At 47.7% G+C, this 17,170-nt stretch overlaps 1 protein-coding gene across 4 annotated transcripts in view; it reads right to left on the bottom strand.

The window, feature by feature from the left end:
* Nucleotides 1-249: 249 nt before the first annotated feature.
* STK10 (serine/threonine kinase 10) overlaps nucleotides 250-17,170 on the bottom strand; it is a 71,569-nt gene continuing 54,648 nt past the window's right edge. For all 4 annotated transcript variants that reach the window (XM_073355805.1, XM_073355806.1, XM_073355807.1 and 1 more), the window contains 11 exons: nucleotides 16,516-17,094; nucleotides 10,871-11,001; nucleotides 8,218-8,341; nucleotides 6,723-6,902; nucleotides 6,376-6,468; nucleotides 6,079-6,208; nucleotides 5,546-5,670; nucleotides 4,359-4,547; nucleotides 3,244-3,369; nucleotides 2,750-2,863; nucleotides 250-2,632 (listed from right to left, as the gene is read on the bottom strand). In XM_073355805.1, the coding sequence (XP_073211906.1) occupies nucleotides 2,492-2,632; nucleotides 2,750-2,863; nucleotides 3,244-3,369; nucleotides 4,359-4,547; nucleotides 5,546-5,670; nucleotides 6,079-6,208; nucleotides 6,376-6,468; nucleotides 6,723-6,902; nucleotides 8,218-8,341; nucleotides 10,871-11,001; nucleotides 16,516-17,094 (1,932 nt within the window). In that variant the 3' untranslated portion in view covers nucleotides 250-2,491. The remainder of the gene's footprint in view (nucleotides 2,633-2,749; nucleotides 2,864-3,243; nucleotides 3,370-4,358; nucleotides 4,548-5,545; nucleotides 5,671-6,078; nucleotides 6,209-6,375; nucleotides 6,469-6,722; nucleotides 6,903-8,217; nucleotides 8,342-10,870; nucleotides 11,002-16,515; nucleotides 17,095-17,170) is intronic.

Raw genomic sequence — 17,170 nt, forward strand, 5'->3', positions numbered from 1 at the left:
TACATTGACTCCCAGACAGACAACATCACCATACAGATGGTACATCATGAAGGCACAGCTGATACGTAGGGAAATGGACCAGTTATACTGCAGATAGAGGTAAACTAACCATTTCAGAAAAGGTGCTGAGTAGTGAGTAAAAAACAAAAAAATGAGGACCCCGAGGTCTCAGAACGCATGGTGCTTTGAGAGAGGATACAACCAACTATGCAGTTCTTCTGTGTGCATTTCTTTTTCTGCTGAAGTATCAGTCAAGCCTCCACTATGTATGGCTGGCTGCTTAGGTCAGTCTGTCAGAGATACTGGGAGCAAAGTAATAAAATAGTAATACCTTTAATTTCATAGGGAACTCAGAACAGCTAAGAGGACACAAGTTTTCAGGAAACTGAAAGATACTTTTTAAAAATTCTAAATGGATAGATAGAAAATGTCCCCCTCTTTGGTACAAAGCTGTTTTGAAACTTACACCTTTGAGCTGCAAAGTCTTTCAACATCCCATGTATTTAGGATTCTACGCTAACATACGTGTCTCCTCAAGCTGGTGCTACCTAGCAGAGTTAGTGAGTCTCTTGGGACACCACCTGAGATGACGACACAGTTGCTCTTAGGTGGAATATTTTTTCTAAGGATCCCATGATTGGAAGATATGATTTAAGCATAAAATGACAATGTGGCACACAGACCAAAGGAAGCAAAAGCTAACTGCTACCAAATGATGTTCTGTGATCAGACAGTCACACAAGGGATAGAATGCTACATATCAAGGTGCTCCGTACCCTACGGCAGCTCTGTGCTCTTGTCAAAATCAGAAAGCAGCTGTATCAGAAACACAAGATTCACTTGCTACTCTGCTGATTGGAACAGTATAAGGAGACTGGCCGTAGACTGGATACCTTGGGACTTCTCAGGATTGGCAGTGCCTAGGCTTGGATAAGGGAATCTTACTCCTACCCAGTCGCTATTACAAAATGCATTTGTGACAATTAAACAGAGATGCAGACCATCATGGTGCCAATCTGTGTGTTGGGGATGGAGAGAGACTCTGATTTGCAGCATCGTGTGGACGTGGGTTAAAAAAGGTAGACTGAACTTGAGGTACAACTGCCCTATCTAGTTTTGTACAACCCCAACCCCTGGCAGGAAGCCAGAAGAATGTGAGATAAAGTCATGATAAGTCTTTGCAAGGTCTTTGCTTAAGAAGCTTAGGCATCACTTCTGGAAGAAGTTACTCTATACAGCTACAAGCCAGCCAGAGGTGTCAATTGTATCTTCCCCTATCACCAATTTAAGATCCAGACTGCCTGGGTCTTTGCCAGTTTCAATCCTTTGAAACTAAGCTTTGCAGCAAGTAATTTGTGTTGCAAAAGTCTGGCTGGCTAATCTACATGCTCCAAAAATGCACAGCACTTTCCGAACTCCAGCTTGTGCGCGGCTCTGAGGGCTGATAAAAGTCTTTTCTGGAAGCAGTAACCCCCCATATAGAAGGCACATGATCACTACTGACACCTCAGTGTGTTGAACTGAGTAAAACCATGAACCTCTCCCCGCTCCTCCTTCCAACCATAACCTTTCTTAGTCAGCAAGAGTTTTAGGCTGGCCTAGCAGCTTAGCTGTGATGCTTCATACTGCCCTGTGTGACAGCCAGGTTTGATTCTTAGACACCATACCCCACACAGTCCTGCGGGGTCAGCGAGTGCCACAGAGTAGCTAGGAACCTGAGGGGGAGCCGTGCCACTTAACAGCAACTCCCAGGGCAAACAAAGGAAAAGCAGACACATTTCAGCGGGGGAGCCCAGCTAGTCCCCCAGGGTTTAAATTGGGAGGAAAAACTGCTGAACCCCTTTCGAGCAACCAGGGGAGATGGAGACCACAGTAAAACGCAGGTAACTCTGCTTTGCGTTTTGTAAGAAAACCATCTGAACCTTTGTAGGCCTCACGGATCCAGGAGGCCAGGGTAGCATCACACAGTGCTAATGCTGATGAACTGCACCCAACCACTGCCCTGGCAACAAAGAAGGGCAGGAGGTAGCCACGAAGAACAGGGATGTTTAAATAACCACTTTGAACAGCATTTGAGCCCCTCTAACACCTCTCATGTCCATAGCATTTGTTGCTCCAATCTAGCATTGGATGCAGCATGGGCACCAGGCTCATCCACAGGATAAAGAGTTCAGCAGACAGCACGAGTAGGATCACGGGCAGAGCCCTGCCAGCTCTCCCGGCAGGGAGTGTCACTGCAGCTCTTCTGGAAGAGTGAGCCAGCCCCAGGAAATGCCACCTCTGCTCAGAATCAAGCTGATCTCCCACAGTGTCAGAGAGAAGTAGCAGGAGGCCGTATTTCTCTCAGGCAGAGCAGAGGGACAGAAGGGCACTGCCCTGCGGGAGGCTGGTGTATCACTGAGAGGGTTCCAGCAGTCCTGAGTTGCTTATCCACAGCTAATCAAGGTAGAGCGAGCGCCAGCTAGCTTGCCGGCCTGCCCGGATCCAGGCGTTATGAGCACTCTGCAGAGCTGAAGGGAACGAACTTGACAGGTTTGTTTGGGGATGCTGGGGTTTGACCATCTGCCTCCTCGCTCAGTCTGAAGAACATCTCCTGCTCCCACTTCTTCTGGTTCAGCTCGTCCTCCAGAGCCTTAATGCAGAAACAAACAAACAAGAGAGTTGTACTTGCGGTCACATGCTGTCACTGTATTGACACAACCCCTGCCAGCCAACCAGGCCCCAGTGGCCTGCATGCAGGGATTGTTACCTTCTTCCGTGGCCTCAGCATATCCCGCCAGTCCTTCAGGTGCTGGTTGTGGTTTTCATCCAGGGCCTTCAGCTTCTGGGTCTCATGTTCCACCAAGAGGTGACACTTCTCATTCTAAATAAAACAGCCAGAAGAAGGTATAAGGAGTCTGTGGGCGGACTGTATCAAGGACACACTAGAACCATCCCCTCCCTACATGCCCCAGATGAAATGGAGACCCCTCTCCACCCAGGCTCATCCTATGGTTTTACACCACTTCTGCTGAACCTTAGGCAGCTCAGAGCTCTGAACTATGATCACATGTTTAAGGGAACCCTCTAATAGGAACAGGTGGGAGGGTTTAGTCAACCTGAACTGCCAATTCCCGCAACCATATTTCTCACAGCAGCCAAGACCCCTCCTCCGTACAGGCAATGCTAGTGGAATGGTGCTCTCCCCCACTCAGCCTATACGTCTGGCTGCATACGTGCAGCTCTGCCGCAGTGTCAGGTTACCTGCAGTTGCTGCAGTTCATTCGCGTTGCTCTCACACTGGGCATTCATTTCCTTCATCTGGAACTCATGTTTCTGCTGCTGCTGCTGCCGCTCTGCCTTTTGCCGCTTTTCTTCCTGCTGAGCAAACTGGAACAGAAAGCAGGCCCCAGGACCCTCAGCCACCCAAGCGCAGAGGCTGGCTAAGAAGTTAATGAGCTGACACCATCAAAGGAATAAAGAGCCAAGGTGGGGGATGCTTAAATGCTCAGTTTAACTGTGACATCCGTATATAACCCATTCAAAACAACCTGGCCAAAACTCAACCCCAACTCCACAGAGTCAGGCGAGAGCTGGTGATCAAAACAGGTGCTCTTTTAATTGAGCAAATTTAAAATGAGGCTCCACCTCTAGCCTGGAAAATAAACATATGATGGACCTAAATATAGTGGTTGCTGGCACTCCCCTAGGCTGCCCCAGAACATCCCAGACCCACGTGGACATACAGTACCCACACGCAGGTGTTTTTATGTGAACAAGAGCTCATCCTGGAAGTGATCCACTTCATTGTTAAGCTGCTGGGCCTGCAGCAGGCCTGTTATGCTGCTGTTATTCTACTGAAAATCCCCTGAGCGGTTGGACGAGCTGGGGGCATTCAGCAGCAACCCCAGATCCGAGGAGCAGTTTTCACCTCAGGCTCCTAACACTAATGAACGTGGTCAATTCATTTGAACAGGAGATGAGAAATCGTTTCCCTTACTCCTTATAATGGGACCTGCAGGGACGTGGCTGGGTTCTGGGGGTTTAGGAGCACACATCCCACTGACTTGTTCTAAGTCACTTAGGTGCCGCCTTTGGAAATCCCTCCCTGAGTGCAGGACTCTGCACTACTTTGATACAGGCTTTCAAGGGTTACAGGAGGACCAACAAGTTATACCACTGCTTTCCCCCCACAGGGCATATCAATGCTGCCCCTTAGTTTCCCAGGGTGGGCTACAGTTGAAAGATGGCTGGCGTTTCCCTCTAGCACTGCTATGTCGCCTGCAAAGCACTGCAGTACTCCATCTCTAGCTCCATGGGGGAAGTTTCCATAGCACCATGTGTTCTGCAGCGTTACCACTTGGCTCAGTGAGCCTGACCTGTTTTATCTTCTCCCTCTGTTCTGACATGCTCCCGCTGGAGTTTATGTGGAGGCTCTTCTTGTACATGGCCATGCGGGTCTTCCCTTCACTCCTCTGGATTTTGGGGAGACGACCTTTCTCCTGCTGCTGCCGAATCCTCAATTGCTCTAGCATTCGCTGGTTATACCGTTGCATTTGCTCCCGCTCCTGGAACAGCAAAGCCGAAAGGGAAAGAAAGCAAGGTCAGCAAAGAGAAAAGGCAGGTCAGGCCGACGGAGAGCATGAGGGTGGTTACCGTGCTGAGGAAAGGTGGAGAACACCACAGCACTGGTGACTAGAACAAAAGCTCCTCCCTAGGGCTATAGGAAAACAATGTGAGGGAGGCTGTCAAACAGGCCACAGGAAAAGCGGGGGATGGAGGTTAAGATGAAGAAAGAGTGGCAGCCCACAACAGGGATTCAGATCTGTCTGAGCTGCCATGTGCTCCCTTCTGAATCCGTGACATGGCCTGGTGGGCAAGGATTCCCCATGCTCCAGGTGGGAGTGGGGCCCTTCCCATCACAAAGGGAGAAACGAAGACACAACTGATCATGGGCAAGATGCAAAGAGCCAGAATCTGAGCAGATAGTTCTCCAGGTAATTTGTATCATGGCAACATTCCAGGTGCAGAAACACAGGTGCAGTGCTATCCTTGTCCCTCAAGGGTGGCAGGTGGGCTCTTTTCCACAGAACAGCTAGGATCCTCATTTGCCAATCCTGATCACAGGTATCTTACTGAAGGATTTCAAGTGAGTCAGGTTAACCACAAAGCCCTTCTGCTTTCATGCAACTATTTCATACTTTCAATTCCCCTGCCATCCTGTAAACCAGCAACAGATCAGAGACTTTCTGGAAATAGCTCATTGTCTAAGGTCTCTAAGCACATGCCTCTCTCCTTAAGGCAACACTCTCACAGCCCAGGGAAGGGATCCCACATATTAGCAACAAAACAGGCTGATATTCACTCCTTGTCCTGTTACATGCCCACTCACCTGCAACAACCACCATCCCCCTTTTCCCATTCCCTTCGCTCTCAGGGGCACGCAGTTCAAAGAGTGGGAATGACAACTCCTTGCAGAACCACCAGGGGCAGGTTCCAGGCAGTGGCTCACTGCCTTGTTGTGTGGCAGAAAGGGTCAAGGTCAGGAAGGGCTGAACTCTGTTACCTTGTCATGCTTTCGGACCAGCTCATGTCTCTGGAGGAAATACTGGTCCTTCAACTGCTGCTTGATAAGCTGGTGTTTCTCCTGTAGGTGGTGCTCTTCTAGCTCCCAGATGGAGGCTTCTCGGTCTAAGGAAAAGGAGAGAAATTAAACACAAACACACACACACACACACACACACGCTCTTCTCCTGAGCTCTAGGGATCCCATTACTCAGGAGCAGTAAAGCAGATGAAGGGGCAATCATACACCACCTCCTGTTTTCCAAGAGGCCCTGGTTGCAAACTATATCTGTGAATTGTCTCTTGTAATTATGAGGCCTAATTGGTTCGTATTTGTAAAGCGCTTTGGAGATTAAACCGCTAAGTATTATTATTATTAAACACTCAGGCAGGATCTGGCAAGGCTGTTTATTGCTAAATCTTTCTCCTGCCAGCTTGCAGCTAGGTCAGCATCTGTTGTGTATGAAGAGCCAGCATTGGATAAACCCATCACTACAGCATTTGTTTTCTCCCTCCCCACCCAATCCCACTCACCTCTCATGAGCTGCTGCTTTTTGTTCAGGCACTCGCGCTCCTTGTCGCAGATCTCCTTCCTGTTCTGCACCGTGATATTATTCATAGCCAGCTCCAGATCCTCTTTCTGTTTGGCTACAAACTCTCGTTCCTGGGGGGAGATGGCAGTAAAGTGAGCAGTTTTCCAGCTGTTACTTTACATGCACCTTCGGTATTTTAAGCCCTGTGGCACTTTGAGGTAAGAAGCCAAGTCACCATGTGCCCCTCTCCTGCATCCCTCTGCTCTTTGGTGTGGGGCTAATCCTTTCTTGGGCTTACCAAGACTTGCTTCTTCTGCGCAAATTCCTCTGTCTTCACCTTCATGCTCTCCTTGCGGACATACCGGGGAAGCTTCTCAACCTCGGTCTTGACCTTTGAGAGAGGAGAAGAGATTTCTCAGTGAGTAACTTAGGCTGAAGCTCCACCTCAGGAGCTGGGCCACAGGCACAATCCTAGGGCATAAGAGAAAAGCAGAAGCCTCCACTGAAGACAGCTACGGCTGCCTCTCACCTCCCCACCCTCAAGCTATCCCCTGGGTAAGGATTCCGTGATCCACTCCTGGAAGAAAAGTTCTCCATAACAGCTAACGCATACCAGTTCTTCCCCTATCCCCTTCCCATTTTTACCTCCTTCTTCTTCTGTTTAAGCTGCTCCTGGAATTTGTTGTAGTCTCGTTCCTGCTCAGCACGGATGCGCCTTGCCTCTTCCCGCCGGCGTAACGAGTGATCTTGTTCCATCTTCTCGATCTGCTGCTTCTGTTGACGTTCTAGGTTCTCCAGCTCAGTGTCATAGAATCTCTTTTTTGCCTATATGGGGGGGAAGAGAACGAGGTTCAGACTAAACCCTCTCTGGGCTCTATTCTTTCTCAAATCAAAAATAGCAAGCACTGAAGGAGTTGAGCCTCTTTTCATGAGTAGACACAAGAAGTTTATGAAAATGAGATACTAATTGTATTGGGCAGAGCCAAGCCTGGGGTGGGCAGGCATTGTGCAAATGTCTCACCCCCAGTTCTGCCGATGCACCTCAATTTTGAGCAGCAGAACCCCCCTTATTCCATCTCTGGCTCAAACAGCTCAGCAGGTGAATTTCTTTCCGGACGTGCAATATCCTTCTAGTAGCGACAGGTGCTGGGAGAAGCCCAAATGTAAGATTTCATGCTCAACACCCCTAGGGAAGCAAACCACTGAAGGACATTGCCTTCTGCAACATTTCACTCTGTCGATACAGACATATCTGTCTTCTTTCTACTCTTGAGTCACACCAGCATTATACCAGTGTCAGGAGAAACATGGGCCCTCGTGGGATATGGTTTGATACTTAAGTGCCTCAGGAGAACTGTAAAGGGAGCACATCTTAATGTTCCTTAATGTGTCACACCACAATGTTGGCAAAAATCTTAGCGAGCAGGTACTTCCTTTTAAGGAGGGATTAAAAACTGGACACCACGTCAAACAGGTCAAGAGTGTCTCTAAATATTTAGGGAAACATGAAATGCATATAGTCCCTCTTGGCCTCCAAGCAGAACTGGGGGTTACTGACAGGACACACTTATCTGCTGGCTCCTGAAAGGTTTTTTAAAAAAACCTGGACTTGGTATAAAAAACATCCATTTATTTCAACCCATGCTGACTTCTCTCCCTTGACCAGGCTCAGCTCGGCACACAGCCTGTAAATCACTGCAGTACAATTCACCTGTATTCATTTTATAGTACCCAAAATCTCACCTATGGGCTCGGCTCTGACACCACCAGAATATGGGGACAAGAGCTGGCCCAGCACCTCCCCTTTGCTATTGGATAGAGTGGGTATAAAGGAAGTTCTGGCCCACAGCAATGGGTTCTGGCAAACAAGCGTAGGGCTGTGGCTCCCATGGGGTTTCCTTGTTGTGCCCTCTCTGAGTGACGCATTCCACCAGCAAAGTGAACGCAGCCAGCATCGCTTCAGAAGAGTGAGCAAGGGTTTAGGATTAGTTTTTAGTGGCTTGCGTAGGCTGGTCAGCAAGGATATTCAATGCCTATTGTTAGAGCACATGGCATCTCTCACTCTGTATCTGAAGAACGGCTGCAAAGGAGAAGTCAAAGCAACCAGGACGTTTAGGTTCACCTTCCCCTTCTCACATACCGTCATTTCTTGTTCAAAGCGCCTCAACATTTGTTCCAGCTGCAGATGGTGTTTGTTGTTCAGTTGGGTCTGGTTCCGGTGTTCCTCTTTCTGAAGGAGGCGCAGCTCCCGCAACTCCTGCCGCCTAGAAGGGTTAAAAAAAACCACCAGTAAAATTCCAGACTTTGTGCCTTCCCCATGTAGGCAGAATTTGTAAGTGAAATAACATGGGAGCAGAAATAGCATTTTCAATGATTATTCAGCCACAGTGGAAGCCAACCAACCGCAGAGGCACCCCACCTAATGATCAGGAAAAGGTTACTGCTTTGAACTTGGGGAGCGAGGTAAATGCAGATTCATTGATTTGCATCCAGGCTCCATGGCACCAGTTCTCTGTCTGTAGGAAGGCAGGATGTTAGCGATATTAACAAGGGCAAGAGGGTCAAATCTTACAGGCAAGATCGATTAGCCAGCAGAATAGCAGTGGAAGCCCCATTGCTTGGGACAGTTAAAACTTGTCTAGAGAAACCCCTTGAAGATATACTTGTAGGAAACAAACCTTTCCTACCCAGCAGGATAAAACTGGTCTATTACATCCCATCCAGTCTAAATTTATAGTAGTCTTTGCAATACAATTCAACCTGAGTTCGGGCTGCCCTGCCCATCCTGCAAGTTCAGGAGTGAGGGCAGTCCATGACACAGATGGTGGGAAGGGTAATTTTCCCATGTGAACCAAGGAGATGTTACACCTCAGATCTGATCTAGTCATCTGCCTTGCACTGAAGCATCTATTAGGGAGTCCGAGCGTGGTTTGAGTATCACATCCATGCCCATTTGCCAGATTTACAGGCTGGCTCAACTGGAAACTGATGATGTCCTGGGGTGGGGAGTGTGTGTGTGTGTGTGGGGGGGGGGGTGTTCACGGTTTTTAAGTGAAATTCCCAGTGTGACCTTTGCTACAGTGCATTAGCGTTATGCTCTTCAGCACATCACACAGTCTGGGAATCCTGCTGGGAAAACCACTTTAGAGCAATTTCCCTTATCAAAACACACTCACCCCATTAAATCAATTGGCCCAACAAGATTGGCTCCTCTCCACTCCAGCCTTAAAAATCACTATCTTGGCACGTTTCAACAAGCAGCAGGAAAACAACCCAGATATGAAACTTGCAAGTGGGAAAAGATATGCAAAGAAAATGCACTAAACCTGCAGGGCAAACCTTGTGAAATGGCAGCTTTCCCTGAATGCACTTTTGTGCAGTGACATGTGAGTTTTCAACCCCTTCTCTGTCCCATTTACCCCCCCCACACACACACACCCAGTAGTGTAGGTAGAGCAGGCCAGTTATGAAAACAGAGGCCCAATTTTCAGTTACTCCTTCCCTGTACTTGGGCAGGAAGACGAGGGTGCAAGGGGGGCTTTAAGCCATCTTTGCATTCCCTGTATTCTAGGGCCCTTGGCACCTGCCTGGCCCTCAGTGCAAGTTGAAGCAGCCTCAAGACTGCTCCAACTTAGAGTAAGTTTCCCATGGCACTTGGGAAACAGACTAGCTGAAGAGTAATGTACCTTATGGGAGCAGGGATAGCTTAGAGCAGGGGTCTCAAATTCCAAAGACCACGAGGGCCACATGAGGATTAGTGCATTGGCCTGAGGGCTGCATCACTGACACCCCACCCATTCCCAGCCAATGGGAGCTGTGAGGGGCAGTGCCTGGAAGTGAGAGTAACGCACGGAGCCCTCTGCTCCCCTCCCCCCTCCTAGGGCTGCAGAGGCATGGTTCCGGCTGCTTCAGGGAGCGGTGCGGGGCTCACGGTGCCACGGGGCACGCAGAGGGGCGCATGGGAGGAGGGGCATGCAGAAGCTTGGTGGGCCGCACTAAAGAACCCACATGTTTGAGACCCCTGGCTTAGAGACTTGTCATCAAGCAAGGCATATCCTTAGCGGGCCCTCCAGAGCAATGTTGAGGGATCTTGTTGTAACAAAGAATCAGGCCCTGGATTTTTATAAGCCTTTCATTTCAGTGTCACCACTAATCATAATGAAACCAGAAACAGCCCTCTCTCCCCACACTAGAATCCTAGAGGCTTGAAGGCTACAAAAAAGTAACTGAATCAAAGCTTTTGAGGGCCTGAACATGCCCAATACTAAGTGATCCTCAAAGTTTTACAATTCCTCTTAGTTCTTCCATTGTTAGAAGTATATCTGAGCAAACACAAAAGCCAAGGAACAAAAGCATGTTGAGAAGTTTTATTAGTTTATTTTAGTTGGGTTGATGGGTCACACTGACGGCTCTGGAAATGGAAGTAAGCGTATCCACGCAACAGACTTAGCCAAGACAGAGGCAGCGCAAGCTTCCCCCACAGAGCCCCACTGGTAAGCCTCAGCAGAGAATGCGTGGCCCATAAGTGAGAGGGTACCTCAATGTCCATCGTCAGTGTCCAATCCTTAGCCTATACTGGGACTGCCAACAAGGGTGCCAGTGAGGTGGTTTGTACGTTGTGGACAGCTGCCCATTGTGAGTTGGCCTGTTCCTATTAACATTTTGCTACCATGTGAAGAATTGAGTTCACCACTGGGTATGTGCTCAGGTGAAAGGCTCCGTGTCCCATTGTTAGTCCTAGGAGCCAGCCAAGCCAACCCTCCCAAATTCCCAGTGACCAATTTCCAACTTGCCTGAGGAATCTCATCTCTTCATCTTTCTTCTCATCCTCGCTGATGATCTTGGAGGTGGTGATACTCACTTCCACTCCATCCACCACAAACTTCCGGGTCCGTTTCAGTGTCTTCTTGTGCATCCTGGAATCCTAACACGTAGTAGGAGAGAAGGAAAAAAACGAAAACAAAAAACACGAGAGGTCATGAAATGAAATTCTAGGTTACTGTTTAACACACACTATGAGCTGAAGCTGCGCCAGTGCCTTGTATGACAGCCAAGCACTATGGCCAGAGATCTCAAAATAATTCCATTAGCATTTTTAATAAAAAACATCAGCCTCCCAAGAGAATAAACAGAACTCATTCAAAACTAAGCATACAGCTTTGCCTCATTTATCCTGCAAATCCACACTGTGCTCTCATTTATTGTTAAAATGAAATATTGGGATCATATTAGGACAGTCAGCATCCTCAGTACAAAAGCATTACTTAAAAGAAAAACAGAAGCAATCCAACAATTGTAGAACTCTCTTCTCCTTACCTACCCATACAGATGGCTGACGTCAGGGTCCCTCTTGTTCATATCATGAGACTAAGGCATAAAGAATCTATGAATGTAGGCATCCACAGACAGGACATTTGTGACCTTTCCCTTTTTAAGTCGGTGACAGCTTGTTGAAGGTCCCAGGGCTATGTCTACACTGCACTTAGACACCCACGGCTGACTCCGGCTTGTGAGGCTTGGGCTGCAGGGCTGTTTAATTGCTGCATAGACGTTTTGGCTCGGGCTGCAGCCCAAGCTCTGGGAGCTTCCCACCTTGCAGGGTCCTAGAGCCCAGTCCCGAATGTCACACCACAATTAAACAGTTCCTTAGCCTGAGCCTGCTGGCATCAGCTAGCTGCGGGTTTTTAACTACGGTATAGATGTACCCCGAGTCACTGCAGCTCCCACTAAATGCAACAAGAGCTGCAAACACTCAGCACCTTCAAAAGTCAGGACATAAATTCCTAACTGGTGCATTTAGAATGATATCCAGCTTTGTCTGCTGGATCAGAATTTGGGTCCCTATATTGCTAGGGATTTATACTTTGCTAATCACCAGCAGCTCTGAGCTCCTTACAGGGAAGAAGCAGAACAAACAAATCTTTGGCTCACTTTCCCTAGTACAGGTAGAGACAAGTGTTTTTGCTCTCTCGTTCAGTGGTACAGTAGGCTGCAGTTGCCATCTGTTCTTACAGAGGCACTGAATACAGTTAGGCTGGAGGATAGGGCCCAGTGACTGAATTTCTTTATCATGAATGTGGGAAGGAAATGACATAAGCCATGTGGCATTTTGGAAGGTGGCCATAGGGGTGGAAGGAGCAGCAGGAGGGTGAAAAAGAAAGGAAGAGGGGAAGGCTAGAGTGAGTCAATTATTTTACCTTCCCCAGCAATAATGACTACGTTAGGGGAAAAAAAGGTTGCAAGAGCTTCCACTGAGCCTGAGAAGCCCAAAGTTTACTGGGCCCACCAAGAGCTTGTTGCTCAATTCAGCAACGAAGGGAACAATCAAAGGACTTGTTTATATGAAGGAGTTGCGCCTGTATAACTTAAATCTGTTTTCAAACCAATACATGGGTGCAAAAGGCTGCCTGGGGATTCTTGTCTAAGACTAGCTTCATCTGGTTTAAGTCAGTAAGCAAACTACTTAAGCTAAAAATCAAGAGAAGGCACCTGTAGCCTAAATTACAGCCAAATAGCTATGTTAAGAGAACATGATGGTTGCAAAGCCAAACATTCAGAGGTTAGGAAATGCCAGAATTAAGGTTGCCCAGGCTACCTTAATTTAGTCCATTTCTGCATATGTATTATGGTATAGTCTTTAATTATGTGATCACACACTATTTTTCCTGCTTCATTCAGTGCACAGGACGCACAGTGCTCAGTTACTGAGCAGATATTCAATATCTCCGTGTGGCCTCATGTCTTACTACCTGCACAGCATTCAAATTCCTGCTCTAATGCAGAATTATTAATTTCCTCAAGGGCATTTCTGTGGTGCTCAGCACTATAGTACTCAAGTGCTTTCCAAAGATTAGTGAGTTTGTTTTCACAATACTCCAGAGAGAGGCAGTGTGGCCTAGCGGATAGAACACTGAACTGGAACGCAAGACCTGGTTTCTAGTCTGGACTCTGCCACTGGCTTGCTGGATGACCTTGAGCAAGTCACCTTTACCTCTCTGTGCTTCAGTTTCCCCACCTGTAAAACAGGAATAACGATACTGACCTTCTGTGGAAAACTCTGAGATCTAATGACGAAAAGTACCAATATCACCATCATTCCATTCTACAGATGGAGAACTGAGTCAGAAATTAAGGTCAAGTGTCCACTAATTTTAGGTGCCCATCATGAGATGCTTGGGCCCGATTTTTCAGTGTACTTAGCATTATATAGCTCTTTATATGTTTAGAGCACAGCTCCCATTGACTTCATTTGCAGCTGAGCGCGCTCAGCCCTCAGAGTAACATGCTGGGCACTCTGAAAATGAAGGAACACACAGTTAGAGGCACCTGTGAAGAGTCCGGGTTAGCTGACTTGCACAATGTGACATAGAAATTGTGAAGTAGGGGCAGAATCCAGTTCCGCGGGTATTTACTGACAGCAGAGGAATGTTAAGACACAGGACTCTCAGGTTCTGTTCTAGGTTCTGAAGGGGAATGTACCCCTAGTGGCCAAAGACCCTTCTGTCCCTATTTCCTCCAGCCTGTGTCCTCATCCCAGTCTCCCCTCCACAATCTCCAGCTCCTTGTCTTAGTCTCCTTGCCCAGCTAGTCCCAGCCCTACCCCCCTGGTCCCTAACCTCGTTACCAGAAAAGACTGAACCATTCTTGCTGATGTTTCCAAAAAGATTCAACCCAAGGCAGACATCCAGCATGGAAAATTTCAGCCAAAATGGTATGTCTGGCAAAGAGTTATAAGCAACTAAAACCAAGGTCTTATAATGGAAAGTGTTAGGCAAGCTTGACTGTAGGTGTCTTTACAGCTCAGACTATAATAAGGGCATCCACACACAGGTAACTGCACAGGTTTAGTGACATTGGTTTAAATTCACACACTGAATTATTTCAGTGCAACTTTCCACATAGACAAGCCCTTAGTCCTGTATGATTCAGTGCAATGCGCATGAGGCTCCATCTAGCAACAGCACATGTACGTGTTGAGATTCCATCTGGAGGACGCCGAGCAGGCAGTGAAGACCCCCCATGTCCCTCAGCTGCCTCCGGCATCTGTTCAGTATATGAAACAAAACAGATAAGCACAGCCACTTCCCTTGAATGTAAATTGGAGCCGCCTGGAAGTCCCAAAGCATGCCGGAAACATCCTCTGCAGAGCACAGGCTAACGGATCCCCTCCCCACTGCCCAGCTGGGAGGAAGGGAATTCAGCACACAGACTTCAATCCAGAAGGACTAAACATGTGAATGGGGGGGCTCAACACCTCTCACAATCAGGGCACAGAGAGGAAGTTTGTGCCTGAGCTCTGCTTTCACATGAGAACTTTTAGAAGAGCCACTAAAAGCCACACTTGCAATTGGTTGCATACTAGGGCAAAAAGGAAAAGTTCTACACAAGTTTGTAGCAAAATGGCCTTGCCCATAAGATCTAGAAACCAATGGGGAATTCTGCCGTTACAAGCAATGGTCTAGGAGAGCCAATCAAAGGGCTGGGAACTAGGAACGCTGAAGCCCTAACTTTGGCTCAGACATGGATCCCCCTCTCTGGAGCTGGACAAGTCACTTCACCTTAAGTATATGAGGGGCGGGATTTTACAGATGGGGACAGGGATGCCTCCCCACTTCATGGGAGTATGGCAAGAATTAATGTTCACGCAGTGCTATGAATGGGTCATAGGCTGCATCATGTACAGCTAGTGGGTTGGGGGAAAAGCAGCACAAGACTTCAGATTAGATTCATTTACTAAATTGGTGCCAGAATCCCAAACACGCAGTATGAAAGGTAGAAATCAACCTACTGTCTTGTGGGCCTTTCAGACAGTGTTACTGCTTCCCAGCGAGTACAGTACAGGATCCAAAGCTTTCCACTAGAGCTAGATGTCCTCATTTTTATTCTGAGGGTGCTATCAGTATAGTTAGAGTCACATCTAGCTAAAAACGCAACAGCATCTCTCATCACTTATTGCTCCCTACAACCCGCCCCCCGTCAGGGAGAACGATTAACACATGTGATACGTTCTTGGCTAGCCTCTGGAAGCGGATCATTTATCACAGGGAGACTAAAGAGAAGGGATGAGCCTGCTATACACCAAGAGCCCCCACTAGCAGAACTGTGGACTCCTGGTGGGAAAGTGCCAATTATTCCTCTCCCAGCAGAGAGCAGAGCTGGAGGAGGAATTTTGTTAGGAATGCTATTTGGGCATGTTTCTACACCTGGAAACCATCACTCGCACAGACAACTGGACAAAGATCTTGTGCAATACACACATTTGTGGCTCTCCAAGTCACATTGCACCTGGCTTCTCCTTCCAGGACTCAGCAAATAAAGTCACTTCATTTATTTTGTGTCCTCGATCAAAGCAATACTGACCCTTCACACTGAGCTTTGGAATCGTCCTCACTAGTCTCCCTAAAAGCTAAGACTGCATGAAGATCTGAGTGCAAAGAACTGTTCAACCTCTGACACAAGCTAGGCCAGAGACATGGCACATTTGAGAAATCACAAGTGATCTCCATCGAAAACTTACATCAAATTAAGTTGTCTTTTTATCAGTGTTTAGGGGAGAGAAATAGGCTAATCAGCACCGTACAAAGGTGCAATTTAGTTCTTTCGTTTTTCTGGCTGGGACTTGTTCACAGACTCTGTTAAGGCCCCGCAAGGGAGAAGGCTGGAGCAGTTATGTCAGCTTCAGATTTCCCGCTGATTTACCAAAGACTATAATTAGTTGCAGAATGTAAAACCTTAACTAGATTTCACTGGCTTGGAATCTGCAACCGTCAAGGGAAAGAGCAAGCAACATACAGTAGCAACACTGAGAAAGTACATGTTTAAAGGGAGTAGCGGTTAGGCTAATTCCCCGTACCACAGATTAATAATCATTACATATAGCCTCTGCTTCCAGGTACATTATCTGCCCTTAAACCAAGCTATTCCCCAGCCTATGGGGTTGGTACCCATTTAAAGCTCTATTGCTGAAAGCTTTGGATGAAGACTGGAATTATTTTGTGGCTTGGTGTTTATTACAGTGTCACCTGCCTGGAAACTGAAACCTGGGTGCTTTGATGCGTTTATGTGATTGCCTCTGCTGGGATGATAATTTGCTTATCCTTACTGCAGTATTCAGCCATTAAACACAAAGCAAAACCAAATCCCTGCACTATTCATCTTTATCTACCCCACCCATCACCAGGGTATCTGGATCCTCCATCATAACATGTATGTATGTATGTAACATCATACACGAGGGATAACTCCCTTTTTCTTCCATGACAAAAGATCATCGCCATCCGGAGGGAAAAAACCCCCCAAAAGTTTGCCAGGTGCATCAGGAAAGGGGGCTGTCTGGAAGGAGTCAGGGAAGTCTAACAGGGTCTCAATGCCGAGGTCTGAATATTCAGTTCCAGATTAAAATCAATTTTTAATCTTTGATTAATGCCCCCTACCTTACCTTCAGGGACAGCGATCCACTCTCCCTGTTAAGGGACAGATCGGCAGACAGAGAGAGGGTGAGGTCCATGCTTTCCGAAGCAGAAGTGCTGCCAGAATCCGAATCCCTCTTGGACTTACTGCTGGCAAACTGAATAGGAGAATCCAAATTCCCATTGGCAAGTTTTTCCCCAGCAGCATTTTCCAGGTGGTTGCTCTCCGGCCAGTTCCCAATGCTCTGACGATCTTTGTTCACTGGCTCCAGGTGCTTGCTTTGGCAGCTTCTCTCCTCCATTGGATTAACCTTGTCATCCAACAGTCCTGACTGGGAGTTGGTGATTGGCTCTTCCTGGGTGCTGGGCACAGTTCTGCCATACTCCGTCCCGGACGACTCAGAGCTGCTGGTGGTTTTCATGGAGTTCTCGCTGCCAATCCCTTCGTCTGAGAGTCTGTTTCTCTGCCTGTCTGCAGTCTCCTTGGCTGGCTCCACAGACAATTTAGGTCCATTCATCTCCAGTGGGGAGGGGGATTCTGGAGGTTTCTCCCCCTCAAAACTCAGCTGACTCACCTCTGAGGGGCCTCGCTTGTGAGTCCCAGAGGGCTGAAAGGACAGGGAAGAGAGATGGGACACAGCTGAGGCACACACAGCATCAGAGTGAAACTCAGATCACACAAGC

This window comes from Lepidochelys kempii, chromosome 8 (assembly GCF_965140265.1).
Source record: "Lepidochelys kempii isolate rLepKem1 chromosome 8, rLepKem1.hap2, whole genome shotgun sequence".
Classification (NCBI taxonomy): Eukaryota; Metazoa; Chordata; order Testudines; family Cheloniidae; genus Lepidochelys; species Lepidochelys kempii.